General features: G+C 30.7%; 3 protein-coding genes across 4 annotated transcripts; all 3 read right to left on the bottom strand.

Moving 5' to 3' along the window:
* Positions 1 to 2417: 2417 nt before the first annotated feature.
* Positions 2418 to 6229, bottom strand: LOC120075682 (serine/threonine-protein phosphatase PP1 isozyme 4). Of its 2 annotated transcripts, XM_039029287.2 has the most exons (4): positions 5620 to 6229; positions 4363 to 4922; positions 4077 to 4271; positions 2418 to 3047 (listed from the first exon to the last, which is right to left on the bottom strand). In XM_039029287.2, exons 1-3 carry the CDS (start codon positions 5819 to 5821, stop codon positions 4113 to 4115), a joined length of 921 nt encoding a protein of 306 aa, XP_038885215.1. In that variant the 5' UTR covers positions 5822 to 6229; the 3' UTR covers positions 2418 to 3047; positions 4077 to 4112. The 2 variants fall into 2 exon arrangements, with proteins under 2 accessions (XP_038885215.1, XP_090168849.1); XM_090312723.1 differs by having other exon boundaries at positions 2418 to 4271; positions 5620 to 6046.
* A 9888-nt stretch (positions 6230 to 16117) lies between these two features.
* LOC120075209 (ras-related protein Rab2BV-like) lies at positions 16118 to 17986 on the bottom strand. Its single transcript, XM_090312722.1, has 2 exons — positions 17647 to 17986; positions 16118 to 16915 (listed from the first exon to the last, which is right to left on the bottom strand). The coding sequence occupies exons 1-2, from the start codon at positions 17809 to 17811 to the stop codon at positions 16430 to 16432; spliced, it is 651 nt and encodes a 216-aa protein (XP_090168848.1). The 5' UTR covers positions 17812 to 17986; the 3' UTR covers positions 16118 to 16429.
* A 2271-nt stretch (positions 17987 to 20257) lies between these two features.
* On the bottom strand, positions 20258 to 22325 carry LOC120076581 (Bifunctional inhibitor/lipid-transfer protein/seed storage 2S albumin superfamily protein). Its single transcript, XM_039030452.2, has 2 exons — positions 21925 to 22325; positions 20258 to 21690 (listed from the first exon to the last, which is right to left on the bottom strand). The coding sequence occupies exons 1-2, from the start codon at positions 22268 to 22270 to the stop codon at positions 21674 to 21676; spliced, it is 363 nt and encodes a 120-aa protein (XP_038886380.1). The 5' UTR covers positions 22271 to 22325; the 3' UTR covers positions 20258 to 21673.
* Positions 22326 to 24014: the final 1689 nt, after the last annotated feature.

Below are 24014 nucleotides of genomic sequence, written 5' to 3'. Positions count from 1 at the left end.
GAAAATTTGAATTATAAATCTTGTAATTATTAACAGAGCTCAGATGTCAATTGAGCCATGTTGCATCTAATAATGAGTGATGAATTTTCTTATCAATGATTTATATTACTGTTTTTATGTATTAATATTGCCTACTAACCGAATGTTAACTTTACTCTCAATTCTTACTCTTATAGTCTTTATACAACATGTACTTCGAAGTTATTAAAATTTATTAAAATGTTTATGTAATTATTAATAGGTCAAAAATACATTTTTATGATAGATTATCATTGTATTTGAGTGGTGAATTGTAACTAAGTTCTTCAAATTTCTTGATAACGTCTCGATCTACCTCGTAGATGTTAATAGGAGATTTTTTTTTCCTTCGTAGGTTAGAAACATAACAATATTTAAATGCATCTTAGACTACACTCATCTTTGTGCAACGCATTCTTATTACACTAAATAAAATTTAAAAAAAAAAAACTAAAAAATATTTTTAAAAAAATAAAAAAATATTTACTACTTAGAAAATCTTTATTGGACAATTGGGTGGGTTACATATAAATAGTAATTTTTATGAGATATATAGTTAGCTTTTTGTTTTCCGCATTCTCTAGTATAGAATATCCATGAAAAATAAGTACAATACCCTTATTTTATTGCCTTGTGGAGTTAGACATTGTTTATTTTCTTGTATAAATAACAAATTAATTCACAAATTTTTAGTGGGCACTCCTTAGTCTAGTGGTCAAGAGAGATGTGCACTGGGTGGGGATGAGGATAGAGAAGCCTATTTCATTCCCCGTTCTCAAAAAATTTTGTGGAGATTTCTCGTAGGAAAATTTGCAGAGATTGGATTCCCCACGGTAAAAATTTGTCATTTTTTTTTTTAATATATTCATTTTTAGATTTTTTTTTTAATTCTCAACCAAATAAAATTATATATATTAAATGAATTATTTCCAATACTTTTTTATTTAAAGAAAATATTATAAAATTTCCTAATAAAAACAATACTATCACACATGTAAAAGTATAATTTCTAAAAGTTAAAATTTAAATATTACAATATTGTAGTCTTCAATTTAAATAATACAACATTTATGGTTTAAGGTAGAAAATCTTAAATGTTAAAATAATTTTAAAATATATTAAAATACCAAAAAGTTGAAATAAAACTTAGAAAATAACTAATTTTTTATATATTGTAAACTGTAAAGTGTATATAGATAAAATAATAAAAATTACTATAATGATTATTATAATAAATTCATATTCTGTTTATAGCATTATTATTATTATATAAACATAAATATATATTATATTCGTCGGAGTGGGGCAGTACGGGACAGAGTGGAACCTAGAATATAATCCTTGTTCTTGTTTGGTCAATGAGAAAAAAATTATCCCTATTTCCTCATTCCCTATCCGAAGTAGATCCCCATAAGATATATAGACATCTCTTGTGATCAATAACAAGGGTCTATAAAAATACTAAAAATTGGTTGAAATAAAGTGATCAATGGACACCTAACTATTTATTATGCAATATTCTATCAATTTCTTTGTAATTAAATGTACTAAGGTTAGATAGTTTCTTTGTAAATCGGTACAAATTCTCACAAATATATATTTGGAAAAAAAATCAACATTCAAAGTTAATGTATGAGATTGTAGTTGTTTAATGATTTTGATGTAAGGCATTGAAGTTGGGATAACATTAATCTGAGTGGAATCCAGATTGTATCTTCTCATGATACAAAATACAAATTTTAATTTTGAAATTAAATTTGGTATAAGATAAAACAAAACAAAACAAAAACCAAATGAAAAACAACCATATAATATAAACTTGTGTTATAAAAGCTTCTACAAGTCCTTGCTGAAACAAGCTTCTACCATTCCATTTTAAGATTATTATATAAAATCCCATTATCACTCGAAATTTACAAACTTTTTTACAAAAGTATTGGATTGCTAAAAACTAAAAGGGGTAATGGACCTAACAAGACAATTTGAGGTAAAATGAAGTAAAGCACACCCCCTATTGGACCGTTGCAAAAGAAACCTCAAGCCACTTTATCATCATCATTATCTCAAATCAATGGTTTTATTAATTACTCATTACAAGTACATAAATTTTATTCTTTTTCAAGGAAGAACAAGAAATTAAAGAGCTGTCAAATCACTAGACACATCAGCAAAAATATATTCTATATTTATTTTGAGCTAGAACCGCCATTCTTTATGGAACAGCTCGAACATTTAATTAAACCCATCAGCTTCTTGTTGGGATCTATTCTTAATATCAATCAAATATATACATCCACGTTTCATCATCGACCTCAAGCTCAACATATTGATGGCACAAAAGCATACAACAAAGCTTCAATTAAAGAAGAATGAAAGAATTGAACTAGTTGATCATCAAATGCCAAGAAGAAACGAGAGACCAATAATTGAATTCGGTACCAACACCAATCTATAACTATAACATAAATACAGTATCCCTTTCTGTATAGAAACTCAAAAGACAGTCCCTTTCTGTATGGGAACCGTCTACTTCCAGAATTTTTTAAAAAAGAAAGGGCGAAAAAATAAAAGGCAAGAGAGATGGGAAAAACTCGGATGAACGATGCAAATCCAGTAGGATAATTGGCAAAGTTGGGAAAATGCTACTGTAGCTTGAGAAAACTGAGAAGAAATCCTGAGGAGATGATTGAACCAATATGTTGCACAAAGTGGGAAGTTGATCTATGGGTTGCCAAAGCAATTTTACACTACAATGTGCTGCCAATTAAGTACAACTGATGAGAAGAAAAGGTGAAAATATAGAAGTTTCTGCCTGTCTTTGGCCATCCACTCATTTTCAAGCAGTATTCTTTACTTTCCATTACGAATACCTCCCCCACACTCCAATTAACCATCAAAATGAAAATGGCAAAAACAAAAAAAGAAAAAAAAAACGCAGCACCATTGCTCTTCATTTCACAGATACAATAATGTGTTGAAGCTTTGCAATCTTCTACAACTACTTTTTCCAGAGAAAATGAGTCAAATGCCTGCATGAATAGTTTTTTTTAAAAATCAAATTCAGATTGCAAAGGAACAACTAGCACAGCATGAGCAATTAATGCTCATTTACCAAATCTAAAAAAATGCAGACCAAAGGCTTGAGAAAACTACAGAATCAGCAAGGCCAAGCCACTCATCTTCAAGGCACAAACAAGGTTCACCGACCTCTTAAACTTGTAATTCGTCAAGAAATGCTCCAGAAAGAAGCTAACATTCTAGAAGAGAGAGACTGAAAATAAAATTCTGAAGGGAAGTAGCATGAAGAAGTAATCTTCTATTGTTTAAAGTTTACTCTCTCTCTCTCTCTCACCCACACAATCTAAAACAAACACCCTTCTACCAGGACCAATAAAATGGAGGACAATGGTCAGGGGAATTAATAATTGCAGGTGAACCAGCAGGAGGCTAGAATTTATCGTCATCTGGTTTCAGCATAAATAAAAGTACAACCCACAGACAGTCGATATGAGAAAGCTATAAGTAGATATATGAATCAAATGTGTTCCTATCCTATATATTTGACAGCTGACGCAATGTTTTGTACATTTTCCCATGAATTTAACAAATTCTTTAGTGTCAGCAAAATAAGAATTCAAACTCACAAAGGCAAGGCATCCTATCCAAACAATTCCACAGTTAAAACACTGATAAATAAAAGATTTCATCGTAAGATCTAACTTCAAATAAGACAAATATATACCACTATCAGGCTTTTCCAGATTACTCAAGAAAAAAAAAAACATTTCTAATTGCAAGATAAACAGTTCAATCCAAACTAGCAATTCACTTTACTTACCAGACAAAAGCAGTGTATATTACGATATTTTGTTGGAATTCATGAGATAATTAAACAGAAACCAGGAAAGTCTTTTTACTTGAATGAATTCCATATCAAAATGTTGTATTAAGGTCAGGCTAAAGAAATGGCATAAGAAGACAAAACGTGTGTGAAGCAATTTGGAAAAACCACACAACAAATGCATTTATGAGGAGAAAGGTGAAATGTTTCAGCTGACCTTGGTTAAAGACTAATAACAATTAACCTGTAACCATCACCTATGCGAAGACATCAGAATCTGGAAAGAGCACATCAAGTTTTCATCAACGCTCATCATTGCACCAGCATTATCAAATTCACCGCAATAGTTGGGGGCTGAGAATATTGTGACAAGTTGCTTGTCAGCAAAAAATTCATAACCATCCTCCACAACCTAGGTAAAAAATCACATCAGAATGAGGACCAAGCAGCAATAAGTCATGAGAATAAACTATGAAATGAAAAGAGGGAGGGGATGGAGACACCTGATGAGCACGACATATGAGATCCAGGTCGTGCTTGGATAAAAATTCTTCCACCTTATCAGGACCAAAGGTGTAAGAGACTCCTCTATCATTCATCGCCCATCCTCGAACATCCCGACAAGGATCTGACCAAAGCAAATCACATAGCAAACCAGAGTCTGGGATAGGGGTTGGCCTGCCTAAGTTTCTTATTAGATCCAAATTTGTAAGATCCGGAGAGAGACCACCATGCATGCACAAAATTTTGTCATCGATAAGAGCAGCCACAGGAAGACAGTTAAAACAATCAGTAAACACCTTCCAGAGTCTCACATTAAACCGCCGCTTACATTCATCATAAAACCCATATATCCTATTAATTGAAGCACATTCATGATTTCCTCTTAAAAGGAAAAAGTTCTCAGGGTACTTGATCTTATAGGCAAGCAAGAGACATATTGTTTCTAAGCTCTGCTTGCCACGGTCCACATAGTCTCCTAAAAACAGATAATTGGCACTAGGAGGAAAACCTCCATACTCAAAAAGCCTTAGTAAATCACTATACTGCCCATGAATGTCACCTGAAAATTGAAACAGTACACAAGATTAGAAGAAAGCTCCATAACACTATGTAAGATCATCAAGAAAGATGAAACTAGTATTATACTCATAGCTCTGGGAAATAACATTTTGAAATTAGATGGTACGGGAATTACAAGAAAGTAAAACGCTGTAATTACACTTAAATTAAGGTGTCAAAGGGATTAGATGTCTATGCCATTTCAAAACACCATTTCTAGTATATTTTCCAGCAGTTAAGAACATCATAAAGTAGATTGTCACAAGTCACAACACAAGGTCTGACTGGCACCCCCGTTAGTGGGAGTGGCCAGAATTCTTCAGGCTAAATGAAAGAACATTACAACAAGAACAAAGAAAATCAAAGTAGGGAGAACGAGGAGACTGAGAAAGGTATCATAATGTTATTTTCTTACGCCGTCTTAAATCTGATGAGTTTAAGCCATTACACGATATTCCATCTGAAAATAATAAAATACAATTTTCATGTTCTCTTTCTAAAACTTAGATTGAGTTAGAATATTATCAAAATAATAATAATAAAACTGAAAACAAATTGAAAAATCAAATATTCGAACCAAGACAACAAAGAACAGGAATTTTACCCAAGGAAATAAAGAGCAGCCAAAACCGTACAAAGATTCAAACTTTCTAGCTAATCCCAGCATCAGTTAAATGATTAAAAAAAAAGCAGCATACCGCAAATTTTAACAGGGGCTTCAAGCTCGAGCAAATTGGGCTGCTGAATAAAAATCTCTCTCGAAGCAACACAAAGTTGTTTGATCTCATTCTCCGATAACTGAACTTGTTTCCCCGGCCGAGACGATCGAACTTCGGTGAGGCGCCTGATTATATCGTCCAGTACAGCGGGGTCAATAGTTGTTTGTCCTTGCGAGGCCATTAGGATTTAAGATTCTCGGATCCTCTTCCCAAAAGAAAACAGATAGAGATTGCAGAGAAACCCTAGTAATCGAAGAAACCCAAAAGCAGCAAGAACTCGATTAACACTTTTCTAATTTTTTTTTTCTCTCTTAAACATTCCTTTTATTTTTGTTTCCCGGTCGCCTCTTTGCGGACTTCTATCTTGCTATAATCTATATGTTTGTTCATTGTAATTTGCTTCTCTATTTTTTTCTCTCAAAATATAATAAATAAATACAATAATAATAATAATAATAAAAGACTTTTCTCGGAAAGAGAAAGATATTAAAATAATTTTTTTTATTCATGTCAATGTTTTTTTTTTTTTTTTTTAATATTATTATATTTATATGTCTACCTCCTAATGTGGTGGTGGAGCGGCAATGGCGTCGTGTCTTTAATTTAAAATGCATTGAATAAATAATTTCCCAAAAGCTAACGCACTGTATTGAAATTATTAACTTTTATATTGTGGTTTTCGTTCCATAATTCCTTTTTTTTCCATTTCTTAAACCATCACATAAACTTCATATAATTAAAAAAAAAAATAATTTCTCATCATTTCAAAGAGTTGGAATTTACAATACATCACACGATAATAATAATTACTTCATATCATCAAGTAAGATATTTTTTCTTTTACAATATGTAGAGTTAAAAAGCATGGTTTATCGTAGCGCACATACTTCTAATATAATTGAGCCATCGAAAAAAAAGTGCATCCTATTGATATAGATCGTAACTTTTCATATTCTCCAAATCCCTCTCATTCAGATATGGTCTCGTTTTATTCATATCTTTTCTGATTTTGATGTTATGTGCTCTTTTTGGAATTTTTGTCGTACTACCATTTTGATTTTTCTAGTAAAATTATAGGATTTAATCTGTATTACGGCAAAATTGAATTAATATTGTACTTTTTAAAACTAATTAGTCAAATATTGGAGTTTTAAAACTATTTAGAGAAATATGCTAGTTTTCCTATTTGTCTTGTACGTTTTTTTTTTTTATTATTTTTGTATGTCAAGACTTCAACACTCGACAAACGTTGATTTTTTTTAAAAAAATAAATGTATGTCGAGTATTGAAGTCTTGACCACCTTTTTTTAAAATCACACTGTTTATTTCTTTTTCTTTTCAACGCTGTTATTCTTTTACCTTGTATAAGGTATTATGTGCAATTATATTTCTTAATAATAACAAAAAGGATGTTCTTGTATTTATTAATAATAAATAAAATCTACCTCCTTAACTCTTAATTCTAAATGACATTGTAGAAAAGAATAAATTCTCAATCATTTTTTTTTCATAATTAGAATATTAAAAAAATGTAAATTAAAATGCTAAGATTATTACAACAATTTAATGTATCTCATTCATTTAAAAATAATGATAATAAATCAATGTGTCCCACAAGGTGGATGTCGTCGATTTCGAGCTGGTTGTCGTCGTCGACTTTGAACTTGAGGTTGCCCTGGTTCTTTTTGATGTTGCTTTTAGTTTCTCTTGATGTTGCTTTGATACCTCCGCAGGCGTTTCATAGTATAAATATTCATTAAGCTTTCCACGGTCGCGCCCATCCATGCAGATATGAAGAGATGGACCGGCCTCTGAATCATAATATATTAATCCAAATGTTGGCATCATCATCATCAGACTAACATAACCGGACTCTGCGCCTGCATCATATGAGCCAATTCTTCCACATGGAGGGCGACCTCATTAAACTCATTTTCTTCTACTCGAGTAGATTCCCTACGTCTATAACTGGTGGAGGAGCAATAGGTATATTATACATATAATGTATCTCTTCCATATAGCTCTCGTTATTACTGCATATAACAAGAACCTGGTTTGGATTATTTGCAACATCACGGAGGCTACTATTGCTCAATCCTCGTGAATTATAAAATGATTAGACAGTATTTAAAATAAATTTAAATTAAAAATAATTAGACAATATATATTTATGTATCATATGACCCACAACTGCTCCCAGACGAGTAACGTAGTGTCTTGTAATATTATTCCAATTGATGTAATTTTGAGTGACACCCTTATCAAATTGCCCAATAGAAACCCCATTGCAATAAACCTTGAAGGAAATTTTTAAAATGTTGGAAATGTCCTAGAACTCGCAGTTCGTGTTAAACATTCTATTTTATCAATAGTAGTGACTTGTTGATTTTGCATCTTATTATGAAAATCCAAGAAAATGCATCCTTGGCTATAGTCTGAATGCTAACTTTATATAGTGACATAAATAGGATCAAGTTGACAGTATATAGCCTAAATGGTCTAATAAATATATGGATGAAAATGGGTATCTCATCCTGATAACACTATTGGATGTGGCCCACTCTGTAGTTGTTACAAAAAGTTGTAAGGTGCTACAAACAATGTGATCCACAAATCGTTCATGTTGAGACATGAGAGTGGAGCATCATATGCAATGAGTTTGCATATAGACTGGACCACGAAAATAGTCACTTTTCTTTATAACGATCGTTTACTAATAAAACTGACTATTTCATTTATTATATAACCTAGGTTAACTCGATCTTAATCCTGAGCTAGCCATGAACTCTTGTTTGTTCGGGATTATCCTTTAATCTGCAAACAGTGAGAGTAATCCAACAATACTGCTTAATAAGCTTACCATTTTGGGGATAAGACCGGATGAATAGCTGGGGACATAGTCTTGCAAGATGGAATTCACTCCTACCCTATTTAGGATTAGCAAATAGGTTGTTCTCTTAAGTACTAGCTCCAGGTCTTGAACAATCGGGACCCCGCCTTCTCATGATAGAGAAAGGATTTGATTCATATAGATTATGAATCAAAATCATTCATTAGAGGATCAGTAGGAACTTAAGAAACAAGATGTAGTCACATGGGTAAAACAGTATTTTTGACCTAGCTGTGATTACGAACAACCTGTGAAGAATTAACTTACTGATTATGGTTATTAAGTGGACATAATATATCTACAATGAGGGGAGTTCATTTATAGGCTATAGTGGAGTGTCTCATTAGTTAACGAATGAGGGTTAGATCGAACTAATGAGTTTAGCCGATTAATCTCGAATCGTTGGAGCCCATGACCTGTAGGTCCGTGAAGTCCCCCTACTAGCTTGTAAATGGATAAGCTTTAGGGTAGCTTGAGAAATTAATTTGAAATGTTCAAATTAAACTGAAAAGAGAATACATATTTAAATATGATTTAAATATATAAAGATGATTATTGTGCAAAAATTAATTTAAGAAAATCAATTTTTGAATTAAAATGGTTAAAGTCATTTTATGTTTTAAAAAGAAAATGGAAATTCGTTTGCATTTTGCACAACATGGAAAATGGGTTTTCTCCATTACCATCATCTTTATGCTCACACAAAATGCATTATCTTCTTTAATTTGATTCTCCAAGCATGACCTGCAAGCCATGCACTCCATCTCTTTGCATGTTCATCTATTATATATAAAGAATAGTGGAGTTGTTGGAGAAGAAGATAATACATAATTTGAGAGAAAATTTTTCAGTCGGGCTGTTGTGAGTTTTTTCTGGTTTATTCACATCTTCAAATTGTTCTTGAGTTCCACAATTCTACCTAAAGCTCCAAGAGCATAGTAGGGAAGGTTTTGAGGTGGTTCACGTTGATAACAAAGTGAAGACAGCAGTTGAACAAACGTTTTCTTGGAGAGTTCATCAAAGGAATGTTCTGAAACCCACTTTTTTAGAAGAACATGCTTTAGTTTTTGCCAAAATTAGTGAATTAGAATGCTTATGAATCCTAGATACTTCCACTGCATGTGGTTTAACTCTTTCAAAAAAGAGATATCCATGAGCAGCGGAAGTGGATCATTCCAAATTCTAGTCAGAATGAACACAGACAATTACAGTCTTAAATGGAAACGAACAAATTATACATAAACAGAAATTACAACATGCTATAAGAGGAAACAAGGGATAGAGCATGCATACCTTTGAAGAATCATTCTTTAAGTATCCCTCAATCAGTCTCCAATGCATCCAACGATGCACTTGAATGCAATGAACGGAACACGGTCTCCACGAACGTCTGAATGAGGCTTGATCCCAATTGAGTCCAACTCAATCCACGAACTGAGCAGGAACACCACCACAAGTGTTACCTTGGTGTTCTCAGCGTGAGAATCCAGGAGTTGCGAGCTATGTATGATATTGAATTAAGGAATAAAAGAGGTATATAATCGAGTAAGTAGGAGATATGAAGACTGTCTATCATATAGACGATGTACTTGATCGTTTAGAAGATGAAGTCTATCATATAGACTTTGCCACTCGATCGTATAGCAACGATCAGCAAGTAACTATCGTATAGTCAACTCTTAACTCGATCGTTTAGACTCTCAATGGCTATCGCTTAATAAAAACTCTTTTTACTTGATAGCCTTTTTCCATGAGATTATTCTTAGTGAATCAACAACAAATTTTGGAAAACAATTTTCCTTTTTATCTCAGGTTACCATAAAACTTCCAATAACCTCCCACTCAATTCAGTTATTAGAAAAAAATAATTAATCATCATATAATTAATAAAGTATAAATAAATATGATAACCAACCTATCATATTATGTTTATAACCTATAGTTTTAATATTTAATCATATGAAATATATAAACCATAATTTTTTTCCTATCTTATGGTACTTAATATAAATCATATTTATATTAATTCCTTTAATTAATGTATCTAATACATCATATCAATTATATCACATATAATTGAATTTTCTCTTGTTAATTTGAGCACTTCAAACTAACCCAAAATCTAATTATCAACTGGAACCCATTTAACTACCAAGGGGACCTCATGAACCTGTAGTTTGAAGTTCCAACGGTACGTGAGTTACTGACTAACTCTTTAGTCACGAGATCCACCATCCGTTAACTATTGGTCACTCCACTAAAGACTGACAACTACACTCTTCTCATTACAGACATATTTCTGTGTCCATATAACCAATCAACAGTGCAATAACTCTTAACAAATCGCTCGTAAGTACAGTTGGACCAATTTACCGTTTTGCTCTTGTAGTTACATCTAACTCCTTAAGTACCACTGATTCCTCTAATGAACAATAAGCCATAGTCCTACTATGACTGAGTCATCTCTTCCAAAGAGAAGGTGTAGCCACTATGTTTAATACCTGGAATCAACCCTTACGGAACAATTTATCTATTTACCTCTACTTTGGGGAAGAAGTGAATTTCGTCTTGTGTATCTGAGTTCCTAACTCCCTAATCAGACGAATCCCCAAAAAGGTAGGTTTGTTGAGTTGGCAATCTGGCCACTCTCACTCATACTAATCAAAGGACCGCCCTCATAGGTAGGAGTTCCTAACTCACTTAGGATTAAGGTCATGTCACCTATGGTCATTTTAGTGAAATGTAAGTCTCATTTATCAACGGCGTTACATAAATGGACTAATCATCTCGTGGTCCGATCTTATATAAACTCTTTGTATAGGACACCCCCACTCGAATGTCTCTACATGAATGGTCAGAATCAGACCATTTGTAGCACTTTACAACACTTGTAAATATCTACAAAGCGGATCATATCCATAGTGCCACAAGGATAAAATATCCCTCTTTTATCCTTATACTACAGACCATTTATATTATTACTTAAGGCATAATTCACTTGTATGTCTCACATACATGTTTATGTTACATGAAATAATCATGGATATTAGTTTATTGGATTTGAGTAAATGCAAATAAAATAACACTTATTAATAGCACTTATTTTATTAATAACAATATGTACAAAAAGTTTACAAACTATGAGACCACCGAGAGAATTAAGACACCAATCCCAACAAACCTTCCACGATAGTGCCATTGCACTACCAAATGTGCAACTTTTTTAGACCAATTTCCAGTTCTTAAGTTGATTTCATGTAGTAGGGGTTCAATATTACAAGACGATGGGACATCTTACTGGAAACCACATTTTCATTACCCTGTCAGGAAGATGCTATTCACCAATGTGAAAATATATGAAAGGACTTATCGTCTACCATACGTTTTTATCGTTCGTACAGAAATTGGACAAAGTGTCAATGACAGCTTTGTAAGGCTCTCAAATAATCTGAAACATAAAATATTATATTAAAAATATTAAAGACAAATACATTAAAAATATGTATAAAAAAATTAATTTGGTTCAGTATTAATGTACCTGATAAGGTTGAAGCAGATTAAACATGTATCTGTACTGATCAACTACATGTGTAGTTGTCCTAGTCACATAAAATGTGTCTCTCCACCTATCTTATTAAATTAATATTTAAGATTTCAAATCAACTAGATTAGTCATATAAAATATATTTGTTAAATTAAACTCAATTAAAATAACATACCGAAAAGCGTAGACTCATTCAACTAATTGAGCGTCATCTATATATCGGAGCGGTGGAGCCATTGTTGGAAATAGTTCCCAAGCCCATAATTGCAAAAGTATCAGAGGCTCAATGATTTCACGATCTTCAGGTTTTATTTCTTTGCATAGTTGTCTATACAACCATGCCAAACATGCTCCACCCCAAGAATACCGTTCCGCATCATAGAGGTTAGCTAACAATGGTAGGAACATCGAGTGAATGAATTGACTTGATTTGTCAGAAAACAGACTTCCATCCATCATCTGTAGTATATATGCTCGCGTATATCTCATGACGGCTTCTTTGTCAGCATCATTAGCAAGCTCACAAAATTATGTACTTAACCATGTCAAACTTGATCTTTTAATTTTATCGGTGGGTAAGGTCACACCGAGTAACAGTTGACAAATATTCAACCAGTCATCATGCATTACTCCAGTAACTAGTTCGCCGTCGACAGGTAACCCGTACAACACTTCTATGTCATGTAAAGTGATAGTACACTCTCTAGTGGGCACATGAAATGTATGCGTCTTTGGCCTCCATCTCTTGATCATTATTGTGATGAAAGGCTAATCTAGCTGAATGAATCCCAATATGGAAACTCTATAAAATCCAGACATACGAAGTAATGGTAGTATTATAGGGTGGGGTGAGATAGTGCAATGAACAACTGCCTTTCGATATCTATAGGATATCTCACCAATGATACGATCTTCTCATACAACTGATGATTGATGAATTGATTGATCGTATAGAACATAGGATCAATCGATCCTGAATTTAACTCCATGATCTAAAAGAAAAAAAAATTATTTATTTCTCGAGTAAAACATGAAATAATGTAAAGCTTAATAAATTATAATGAAAAAATTAACTACACAATAGAAATATTATTTACACAATAAAAATAGTAAGTACACAACGAAGATAGTATTTACGCAGTATAGATAGTAACTACACAATAAAAATATTAATTACAAGATAAAAATATTTATAATAAAAATCTAACTCCTCAAATTCATTTTCTGTTTCTGTTCTAAAATTCGATTATTAGCCACCATATCTTAGTCACAAAGTGGTCCAACTGATTCAGGATTGGGGTCAATACATTGAGTCAGATCTTTAAACAGACTAACGGGTTGTGCATTTAAAATTTATATCCAACCCTACCCTACTCACATTAACATATAAATGTACTAAATTCGAGAGTGACATCGCGATTGAGAACATCAAGTTCATTGCTTGTTCATTAGGAATAGGGAATGATATAAAAGTTACGCCCGGATAGGTGATCAACGGAGACTAGTGCTTTTGCTGTTGTCTCTGCTGATCCTGATAGTTTCAGATTAGGATGTTTATATACTATTTCTAACTTATTTGCTCTCATATCTACACTAAGTGACATCCATACTATTTCAACTAATTGTACAAAAACAAGCTCACTATTCATATTTAGGCTTACCTACATGGTGGTTTATCATAATCAACTCCATCAACACCATCAATCAAATTAACATTTGTAAACAACATAAATCCCAAACATTTGTTCGTCATTTTCTAAAAAAAATGACAAACAATACATCACTAATTATTTTATTAATTATCAAACTTAAATACAAACAAAAACAAACAAAAATATAAACAAAATATTAAACATATTAAAAACTAATAAAAAAAACTCTACACGACTCTCCAACACAACCCATGGTGTATCCCGGGAGACAAAGTCAACATCAAACTTAAATACTAAAACAATCGAATATTATATATATATATATATATATTAGCCAAATTAGTAATTTTGTATTGAATAACAAAAAAATTACTAAAGTTTTTAAAATGCACTAATACTAAAAAAATATTAAAAAAACAAACAATACATCACTAATTATTTTCTAATTATCAAACTTAAATACAAAAAAAAAACAAAATATTAAAAATATTAAAAACTAATATAAAAAAAACTTTGAACATAAAAAATACTAAAACAATCGAATATTATAAGAAATACATATTAAATAACAAAAAAAATTTTTTTGTATTAAATAAAGAAACCTACTAAACTTTTTAAAATGTATTAATACTAAAAGAATAACACTGATACTAACAAAATCTAATATTATTTAAAATGTAAAAAAAAAAAAAAGGTAGGTCTAATATAATATAAATAAGATTATTAAAATATATAGAGAAAAAACTACTAACATCAATATGTAAATATTTTTTACTATTAAAAAAATTAACATGATAGATCTACTAACAATAATATATAAAGAATTAAAGTGGTATATCTAGAATAATATAAATATAAAAAAACTAGTGATAAATAAATTATAAACTCACAAATTCAATAACGGTTTTACGTTTTTTTCCTCAAAGTGGCAATGATCCCTCTTTTCTTTGTTATTTGTTATTCAACAACAAAAACTACGAAAAAAATAGAATATTGTGAGAATATTGATCTATAATTTATTTTTAATTTAAAAAATTAAGAATTTGGTTGAGTGAACATGACATCTTTTTGGGTTTTTGTTTTCCAAACAACAAAAACTTAAAAAAATATAATAGCATGAGAATATGAACAAAATCTATAATTATTTAAAAAAAAATTTGAAATTTAGTAGAGTAAATTTACAAACCTCACAATTTGATGGACAAGGGTGGAGAAGAAGATGATTTAGTAATAATTTATGGAAGAATGAGAATGAAAAAGATGATATGAGAGACAAAGAGCCAGAAAGGGTGAGCGATTCTTCTAGAAGTTTTCGAAAGAGAAGAAGAGACAGACAGAGAGCAAAATTTTGAGAAGTTTTTAAAAGAGAATAAGACGGGTAAAGAACAATGGCACAAAGAAGGCAGAGGCAAATTATGATTTGGAAAGTTTGTGGTGGGTTAAAAAGATGTAGGTTGAGTGCTGAAAACTCGACCTACGGATTAATGCTACAGGTGAGCGTGGGGAAGGAATAAAGGTGAATGAGTGGATAGTCAAAAGTGGTATGACGGATGGGACAAAACGTTGCGCAATTTGTCAAATGTTTAGATTCGAGTTTTCAACACCTGACTTCACCCTAAATTTGAGGGCTTCCATAGGTTAAGTTTTGAAAACTCAACTTAAATTTCTCACTCATTCCTCGATCTTGTACAAAAGAAGCCAAACTACAATAAATCTTTAAATACTTTTAAAACTACCATAAAACTACTATATTTCGACAATGAACTATGTTAAAAATGAGAAGTAATAATGACTTGTAGGATGGCAACGGGATCGGGGCGGGGCGGGGATGCACTCCCCATCCCCGTCCTCGTGGGGATTTTTAGTCCCCGTCCCCACTCCATTCCCCGTTTTGGGGAGTCGGGGTCGAAAATCCACGTTCGGGGATTTGGGTATCCGCAAGAAAAAACCCCCGCTTTTTATTTTATTATCAGTATTACTTAAAATTAACTAAATTTAATATTTATATTGAAATTGGAAACTTTATATAGGAAATTACTATTATTATTACATATAGTTGTTTAAATTAAATATTACATATTTTTTTATTATAAATTTAATAAAAATTAAATTTATTATATTAGATTTTTAAAATTAAAAAATAAAAAGGACTATTTCAGTTATTATTATTATTATTATATATATATATTAACAATTAAAAAAAAAAAAATTGATCGGGGACAGGGCAAGATCCCCTCCCCGTCCCCGATCGGGAACCCAATTTAAATTTTCGATTTTAATTTTAGTCAGTCTCTCGATGGTGGGGCCTCTAATAATATCACTGGAAAGAAACACAAGTATGAATTAAGAATTTATTGGAAAAGAAATTAAAAAAGACAAAGACAAAAAGAATTAAAAAGAATGACAATGATGATGATATTAATAATAATAATAAAAGAAGCTACATCCTGGATGAAAAATGTCCCATTTTCCAGAGAAACAAACAGAATTAGTTCAGATAGAAAGAAATGGAAGAAGCAGTCTGAGTTACGTTCATTCTCTCTCTCGTCTCTTTTTCCATCTATGAAAAAAAAAAAATACTGAAAAGGGTATCTCTCTATTCATCTTGCCTTTTACAACAAAAACATTTTTTTTCACTATTTCTCTCTCTCTCTCTCTTTTTTTTGGTTGATCCTCTCCCCCAAAATCATCGTATCACATTGATCAATTAGAGCAACAACTTCTCTTGTTGTAATTGCCTGAGAGATTAGCGACGTTGATGGTCGTGCCGTGAGGGAGGCCGGGGGTGGCAGCGGCTTCCTGAGCAGCCAAAGCTTTCTTGCTAATGATATGATAAATGTCAAGCAAAATGGTCTGAAAAGCCTTCTCAACATTCAAAGCTTCCAAAGCTGAGGTCTCGAGAAATGACAGCCCTTCTTTCTCTGCCAAAAGCTGAGCATCTTCGGCCGAAACTGCCCGGAGATGGTTCAGATCCGCCTTGTTTCCGGCCATCATGATCACGATATTGGAATCAGCATGGTCTCTCAGTTCACGTAGCCATCTTTGGACATTGTCAAAGGTTTGTCTCTTGGTTATATCATATACCAAAAGTGCACCCACTGCTCCCCTGTAATAAGCACTCGTAATGGCTCGGTATCTCTCTTGCCCTGCTGTATCCCATATTTGAGCCTTCACCGTCTTCCCTTCTACCTGTCTCAAACCAAATCTCAACAATTATCTACTTGAATATGTTTAAACTATTCGATGTAATATTCTTCACTCTTAAACTTTTAGACCAATCACTACAAAGTATAAGGTTCTTATATTTAAATTCCTACCATGTTATTTCCGGTTATCAGTTGTTAGATTTTTTACAAAATTTTCAAACCTAAATTTGATGGAAGTGTTAAAAGTGTTAAAATCTCTAAGCCCCCAATTAACATGGTCTCTCACATCTTGACACTCTTCCTCATATGTAAAACTTGTACAAGATTCCCAAAAACATTCAACTAGTCTGAACACAGTACTTCATGGACTACCTACTTGCTCTTCCCAAAAGCTAAAATCCATAGTTGAAGCTAAATTTAATATTATATCATTTATTATTCTTAATTAAATCAGTTCATAAACAATTGAAAGGGAAGAAATATGCGAGTCAATATTCATATCCTTCCTAGTCAGATTCAAACTTGGAAAAAATGATCAATTCAGGCCTATTGCTACAATTACAATATCAATCTTCTAGTTTAAATGAAATTTCCTGATATAAGATTCTCATCCATAAGAATCAAACTCCTAGAATTGTTAATTACGTAACGTAAAATTGCGATCAACAATCTAAAAATCGAGGATAATACTTAATACTGATAGGGATATGACTTTGGTTGGAATGAAGAATTAAAGAAAAAAAGAATATAAAAAATGGAGGTAGCGTAGACAACCTGCAGAGTCCGCGTAGCGAATTCAACTCCAATGGTGGACTTGGATTCCAAACAAAACTCGTTGCGCGTAAACCTGGAGAGAATATTGGACTTTCCAACGCCAGAATCACCGATCAAGACAATCTTGAAGAGATAATCGTATTCATGATCCACCTTGTAAGCCATTTGATCAAATTCCTAATCAAATTCCGAGCCTAACACCTGCCAGATCCAACAACATAACGATTAAGAACAAAAAAAGGCACTAGCAATTGCATATTGCGAAGGAAATGGTTAGGATTGAAGAGGATTAAAGAGAAGAAAAACAAGAAAAGAGAATGAAGAATTTAGAACTAACCATAAAATAAAAAAAAAAATAATGGTGAATGGATTGGGGGAAGGGAGAGTGGTAATTGGATTAGGAATTTTTTGAAATTTCTTGGAAATTTTATTAGCGAGTTTTAAGGAAAAAGGGAAAGAAAAAATGAGGGATTTTACGGAACCAATGAAACAAAAACGGAATAACGGAGGGAAAGGCACCGATGGCGGCCCTTCATGTGGCACATAATTCAGAATGCCTATAAAAATTCATTTTTAACTTTTTCTTAAGTAAACGCCGTTACAATTTTTTGCAAAATCTTTATTTTCCATAAACAAACATTATAAATGCCAAAGGTGACATCTGTTTTTTTTTTTATTATTATTATCATTTACGTCTCGTTTTGTTTTTTGTTTTCTAGTTTTTTATTTTTGAATTTTGTTTTTGTTTTTTCCTAAATTTCTTGTTATATTTCTCACAGTTTTTTCGAATGAATACTTGTTATTAATCAAATTATAAAATGGAAAACAAATTTTTTGAATTATATTCGACAATTATTTGATTTTTATTTAAAATTAAACTTATACGTGATTTTTATGTAATCACAATCGAGTGTTTTCAAGATTAAAGTCAATTTTAGAAAATTTAAAAATTAACTTTTAAAAAATAGTTTTTTTTTAAAAAAATTGACTAAAAACTCAAATGTTTATGTGACAAATATGAAAACCATCAGTAAGATATGGTGAGGAAACAAGTTTAATTTTCAAAATGTAAAAAGCAAAATTCAAATAGTTGTTAGATGAAACCTTAATTTTTAAAATTTGACTTGAGTTTTATAAAACAATAGTGGAAAATGAACAACAAAATAGAGAAATGGATTGTTTATAAGTTAAATTTTCACACACACACACAAAAAAGATTATCAAATAGAGTCAAATAGAACTAACCGATTTTGACATATATCTTTAACCAAAAGTTAAGGTCTCTTTGATAATTATTTGATTATCTATTATTTGTTTCTAAAAATGAAGTTTGACAATATTTTAACCTCCAAATTTCTTAATTTGTTATTACTTTGCACTAATAATTTAAAAAATCAAGTTAAGTTTTGAAATTTTAAAAAATAATTTAAAATTTAACTAAAAATACAATCAATATACTAAAAGAAAAATACAAAATCATGGTAAAAATAAAAAGAAAATAGATTTATTATTATTATTTTTTTAAAAAAAACGAAATGGTTATGGGAGTTAAATTTCACTCCATTGACCATTTGTTTACAGAGGCAAACCCATGCACCGAAGTTTTTTTTTTTTTTTTTCTCTTTAAAAAAAAAAATCGTTTCAGAAATAGCATTTTAATTCACGCGTTTGAAAAATAATCTTGAATGGGTTTTCTTTTTTTCAAGATATATTTTGAAAACCAATTTTAGATAATTTCTCACTCAAAACATTGATATTAACTTAATCTAATTATTTAAACTACCTTCTATTTATTAGAGAAAAATACTTTTGTCCATCTAAATTTATTCCAATCGAGTTGTTTTAAACATACCTTCAATTATTAATTTTCAGACCGTGGCTTACGAAAATTTTGATTCTGTCTGGAATTGATTTTTTTTTTTAATATTTTAGAAAAAAACATATTTTTCCTATTTTTTTAATCTAATTTTCATTTAGTTCATAGATTTCAAAATATTACGCTTGGGTCCTTAAATTTTGAGATATGACTTAATTTTGTTTTTACTTTGAAGTTTTGTTTCAATTTCAATATTTACATTTTTAACCTCATTTTTTCATTAAATGCTAACTTTTAATCTTTGACCCCGATATCTATTAAGTAACTTAGAATAACCTTATGAATTAAATTTCAAAACAATTGATATGAATGCACGAAAACATGAGATGGGTTTTTTTTGGGCATTTTTAAATTTAAAAAATATTTAAAACTATTTACCCTTTATAAAAGTTACAACTAAAAGTAACACATTTGTAACTTTTTTGCTCCCATCTTTTAAGGAAAACGTGTGATTGAATTAATAACTTAATCTCAATAATTGTAAGGAAAAATTTGAGTATAGTCATACGTTGCATTCAATTAAAAATTGTCAAGTGATAATTTATTTTTTAAAAAAATAAATTTGAGTATAATCATTTATTACATTCAATTACAAATTGTCCAGTGATAATTTATTTTTTTAAAAAAATATAAAAAAATGATGTTGCATTTAAGTATGGCTCTAATGGTAATATTCTCTTGATTTCGTGGTTTTATATTGTTGAGAGATGTTGCTAAATAAATTCAAGCTCAAACTCTTCCCAAGAGAGCATTACTCCAAATATTGGAATACTACTTCTTAATTTATTTCCATTTACAAATTGAGATAACAATGAATAAATTGTACTTTTGAAACTTTTGACTATAAAATATAAATATTTTTAGGATTTTTTTTTATTTATAAAAATTTCCCCATATTATATAGGTTCAACACAATTTTAATTGATGTACTGTAATAGAAAAAATATAATTCTTTTTTATTAACATAATATTATAATTTCCCACTTTGTTTGGATTTGGCCAAGTCCAATAAAATTACTATATAGCCCTTTACTACTTCAAGGAGTCTGTCCATTATAATTGAGCGTTGAAGCGCGTAGTGGACACAATTGGTAAAGTGGGTAAGTGGGTAAAGAGATGGAAAAAAGCATGTCATTTTTTAAGTTCATCGCGAAGAGATTTCAATCGCATACCTCTTATTCTAAATATATGTTTTAGGTAAATTGAGTTCGAGTAAAAATCTCTTAAAATTTAGAACGAAAATTAAGATTTGCATTTTAGATCATTGTCATAATATTGTAAATCCAAATTTTTATTTAAAATTCTAAAGAATTTGTACTCAAAAGTATGCCATTTTTGAAATGTTTATAAAAGATCAAAGATAATATTGTAATATTTTAAAAACATTAATTACTTTTTAAGCAAATAGTAAAATTCATTTACTAGCGAGAATAAAAATAACAAAACCAAGAAAATAACTAGATTTGGCGTGAAAGTGCTATGTAAGGTCAAGTTCAAGGTCAAGGTTGAGGCCGATCTAACAAAATACCTAATGGATATTTCCTGTGTATGTCCCCACCTAAAGGATCACCCCAACCAAAATGGGTGTAAGAGAAGATGCTTAGACTTGATCGAGATCGACCTTAACAAAATGTCAATCAGGACACATCCTTCATATGCCCCAAACCGATGGGTTAAAGGAGAATCCCTATAAATACATCATAATAGCTTTAGGGAGAGGTAAATCCATTTTGATACTCAAATTCTCAATTGCACTTATGAACTTTTTTGTTTAAGCATAAGAGTTTGTGTGATAGATAAGTACCACACACTAGTGCGTAGTTTTTTTAAAAAAATTTTTGATCACTTTTTTCTCCAAATTATAAATTTACCGTCGTTATCATTTGACAGTCAGATGCATTTTCTCCCGTCCAAATTTTGATATCAATATTATTATTACTTTTATCATCATTGTAATTTAACCTTAAATTATAATATTTAGTATTAAGAAAAACTTTTTTTTTTCTTTTTTATGAACAACAAACACGATATTTTTATTCATTACTTAAGTGACTGAACGTCACTATAGATTTTTACAAGAAACACAAATTTTCTCCCTTTAAGCTTCCCACGTAATGGTGCCTATAGAATGCACCTTACTTTTTTCTTCGATCAAGGTAGTATGTATCCTGCAAATTTTAGATTGTAAATAAATGATTAAATGATTAAAAAAAAGAATTAGAATGTAAAATTTTTATTAATTTTAATAGCAATAAAAAAATTAATAAAAATTCTATAACAAAAGGTGAGTATTTAGAGTGTAATATTAAAAATATATGGAGAAAATCATAATAAAAGTAAAAAAAAAAAATCAATGGGATAAGTAAAATATATTGTGGAGAAAAAAGGTTAGAAATAAAAACCTCCACAGTTGTAGCCAACAGGGCGTTCAAGAATGTTGCAACGCTTAGGAATAGTAATAGCAATTTCAGGCTTAGATCCAACCAATTCAGCAGTTTTAGACAGCATAACAGCACAAAGACAGCTTGTGCTTTGTCCTAATTTCCTCACTTGATCACAACATCTTTGAGAAACTGGATAGTTTTCATCTTTTGAAGCTCCCATACATGGCATCATTTTGAATGCTTCTCTTTCAGGGTTTGATGGAGCACATTCACCCCTTGATTGAACATGCCCACTTTTTGTACCAACAATAAACATTGCAATAAATAGCACAACCCAACTGTATTTTGATCTTGAACACTCCATTATTCTCTTCTTCTTCAATACAACAACCTTCTTGTCATGAATTATGCCTTCCCAAACCCCTCTTTTATACTACAAACACTTGGCTTTTGTGTGTGTGTGAAATGAAATCCACGACATTAAGTGGATATGCCACTAAATCATTTATTTACATGATCACATTTTTTAATATTACATCTATGTACTATCATTTCTCATATGTACACCATTTTACATATATAGCAAATAAAAATTGGGCGCAATCCATCTATCATGTCGTTCAAACTACATCCAGTAAAAATATGTCACATTGCATAAAAAAGAACTGCACAAAGATTATAGGCAGCCTAGACGGCACCTAATCACTCCCTTATAAATAATATGTTAGAAAGAAAATCAATCTTGACTATAAATTAAAGTTAGATTGTATCAGTTTGGACCCAAATTTTTAATTTTTTTAATTCAACTTTAAACCGAAGTAAGACTAGAGTAAAAATGTTTACTCGTTCTACAACTTTTGCTAAATTTTAACAAAATAAAAATAGAGTGTAAGATTAATTTCGAGAAATTTAAGTTTGTGCATAAAAATAAGACTGATGAATAAACAAATTGGCTATCAAATAAATTTGTAAAAATTAATCTTAAAATGAAACAGAAATAAATAAATAAAGCTTTCATGTTGTTTTTCTCCAAAGATTTAAAAATTTGATGTTTGTACATATGTTTTGTAATTCATTTATTAGTGGGTTAAAATTGGTAACAATTTGATTTAGTGGTATGAATAGTTGATTATATACGAGTGGATTTGAATAAAAAGATGAATTCAGTTAGATGACTAATTTAAGTCCACAAATGTAGCTTAATTAGTTTATTTTCATAAATTGTAGGTGAAACCCACTTAGTAAAGTGAAGATATGAGTTAGGGAAATGAAATAAATAAATTTAGAGGAGCACTACCTCCACTTGATGATGAAGCAATTTTATTTTGGGCCCAAAGGGAATTCCACTCTCAAACCGACTAACCACATTCCAATTCCATTACCTCTCACTTGGATTTATCTGCTTTTTCCATCTTTCATTAACTTCTTTATATTATTAAAACAAAAAATAAAGCTCACAATCGTGATTGTTGTTACCGGACCCAATTCAATTCAATTTAGTTAATAGTATAGTGATATATGATTTTAGCTTTCTTTTTCTACATCCATACGAAACATCATTTATTTATACTCATTTCATAATTATTTTGTTTTTTTTTTTTAATCTGAAATTTATGGGTAAGTGTAGTTGCTAAAATGTATCTTTGAATTAGGCTATTTTGCTTTTTCGTCACTATTGTTGACTTTTTTACTATTAATCTTAAATTAATTTATTAAAGTTTTGACCATAACAATCTGAATTAATTTACTGATAATTTTAGTATGTGTCTATCGTGTAGAGATCGAAATAATGAATCAATACATTTTAAATCATGCAAATCAGAGCTCAAAAGAATAAGATATAGTCGAAACAAGTTTGATGAAAAAATATCCAAAGTGATGACATGGTGACTTATTCATCAAAATGGATCCAATTGTAAGGTGACATATAGACCAATGAAGAAGTGGCATATGGTGGGCTTTTGAGTTTTTATTTGATTTTAAAAGAAAATATTTTTTTTAAAAAATATTCTTATGTTATAATATGTTTGTGTGCTAATTGATTTAAGAAAAAAAATTGAGCACATGGAATAGTTTCTTATCTGTATACTTTTTTTTTTAAAATTATT

The sequence above is a fragment of the Benincasa hispida genome, chromosome 4 (genome assembly GCF_027475165.1).
Source record: "Benincasa hispida cultivar pf3 chromosome 4, pf3_genome.v1.1, whole genome shotgun sequence".
NCBI lineage: Eukaryota > Viridiplantae > Streptophyta > Magnoliopsida > Cucurbitales > Cucurbitaceae > Benincasa > Benincasa hispida.
Note: the sequence above shows the minus strand (reverse complement) of the source record. Positions and strands in the feature narration are given on the sequence as shown.

Excerpts from the sequence above, each read along its gene's own strand:
- LOC120075682 (XM_039029287.2), bottom strand. The coding sequence starts at position 5,821 with ATGGCCTCGCAAGGACAAACAACTATTGACCCCGCTGTACTGGACGAT. Across the intron at positions 4,923-5,619 it reads AGCCCCTGTTAAAATTTGCG|GTGACATTCATGGGCAGTAT; the intron begins GTATGCTGCTTT and ends TTCAATTTTCAG. Across the intron at positions 4,272-4,362 it reads TCATATGTCGTGCTCATCAG|GTTGTGGAGGATGGTTATGA; the intron begins GTGTCTCCATCC and ends TTTTTTACCTAG.
- LOC120075209 (XM_090312722.1), bottom strand. The coding sequence starts at position 17,811 with ATGGCTTACAAGGTGGATCATGAATACGATTATCTCTTCAAGATTGTC. Across the intron at positions 16,916-17,646 it reads TCGCTACGCGGACTCTGCAG|GTAGAAGGGAAGACGGTGAA; the intron begins GTTGTCTACGCT and ends GGTTTGAGACAG.
- LOC120076581 (XM_039030452.2), bottom strand. The coding sequence starts at position 22,270 with ATGGAGTGTTCAAGATCAAAATACAGTTGGGTTGTGCTATTTATTGCA.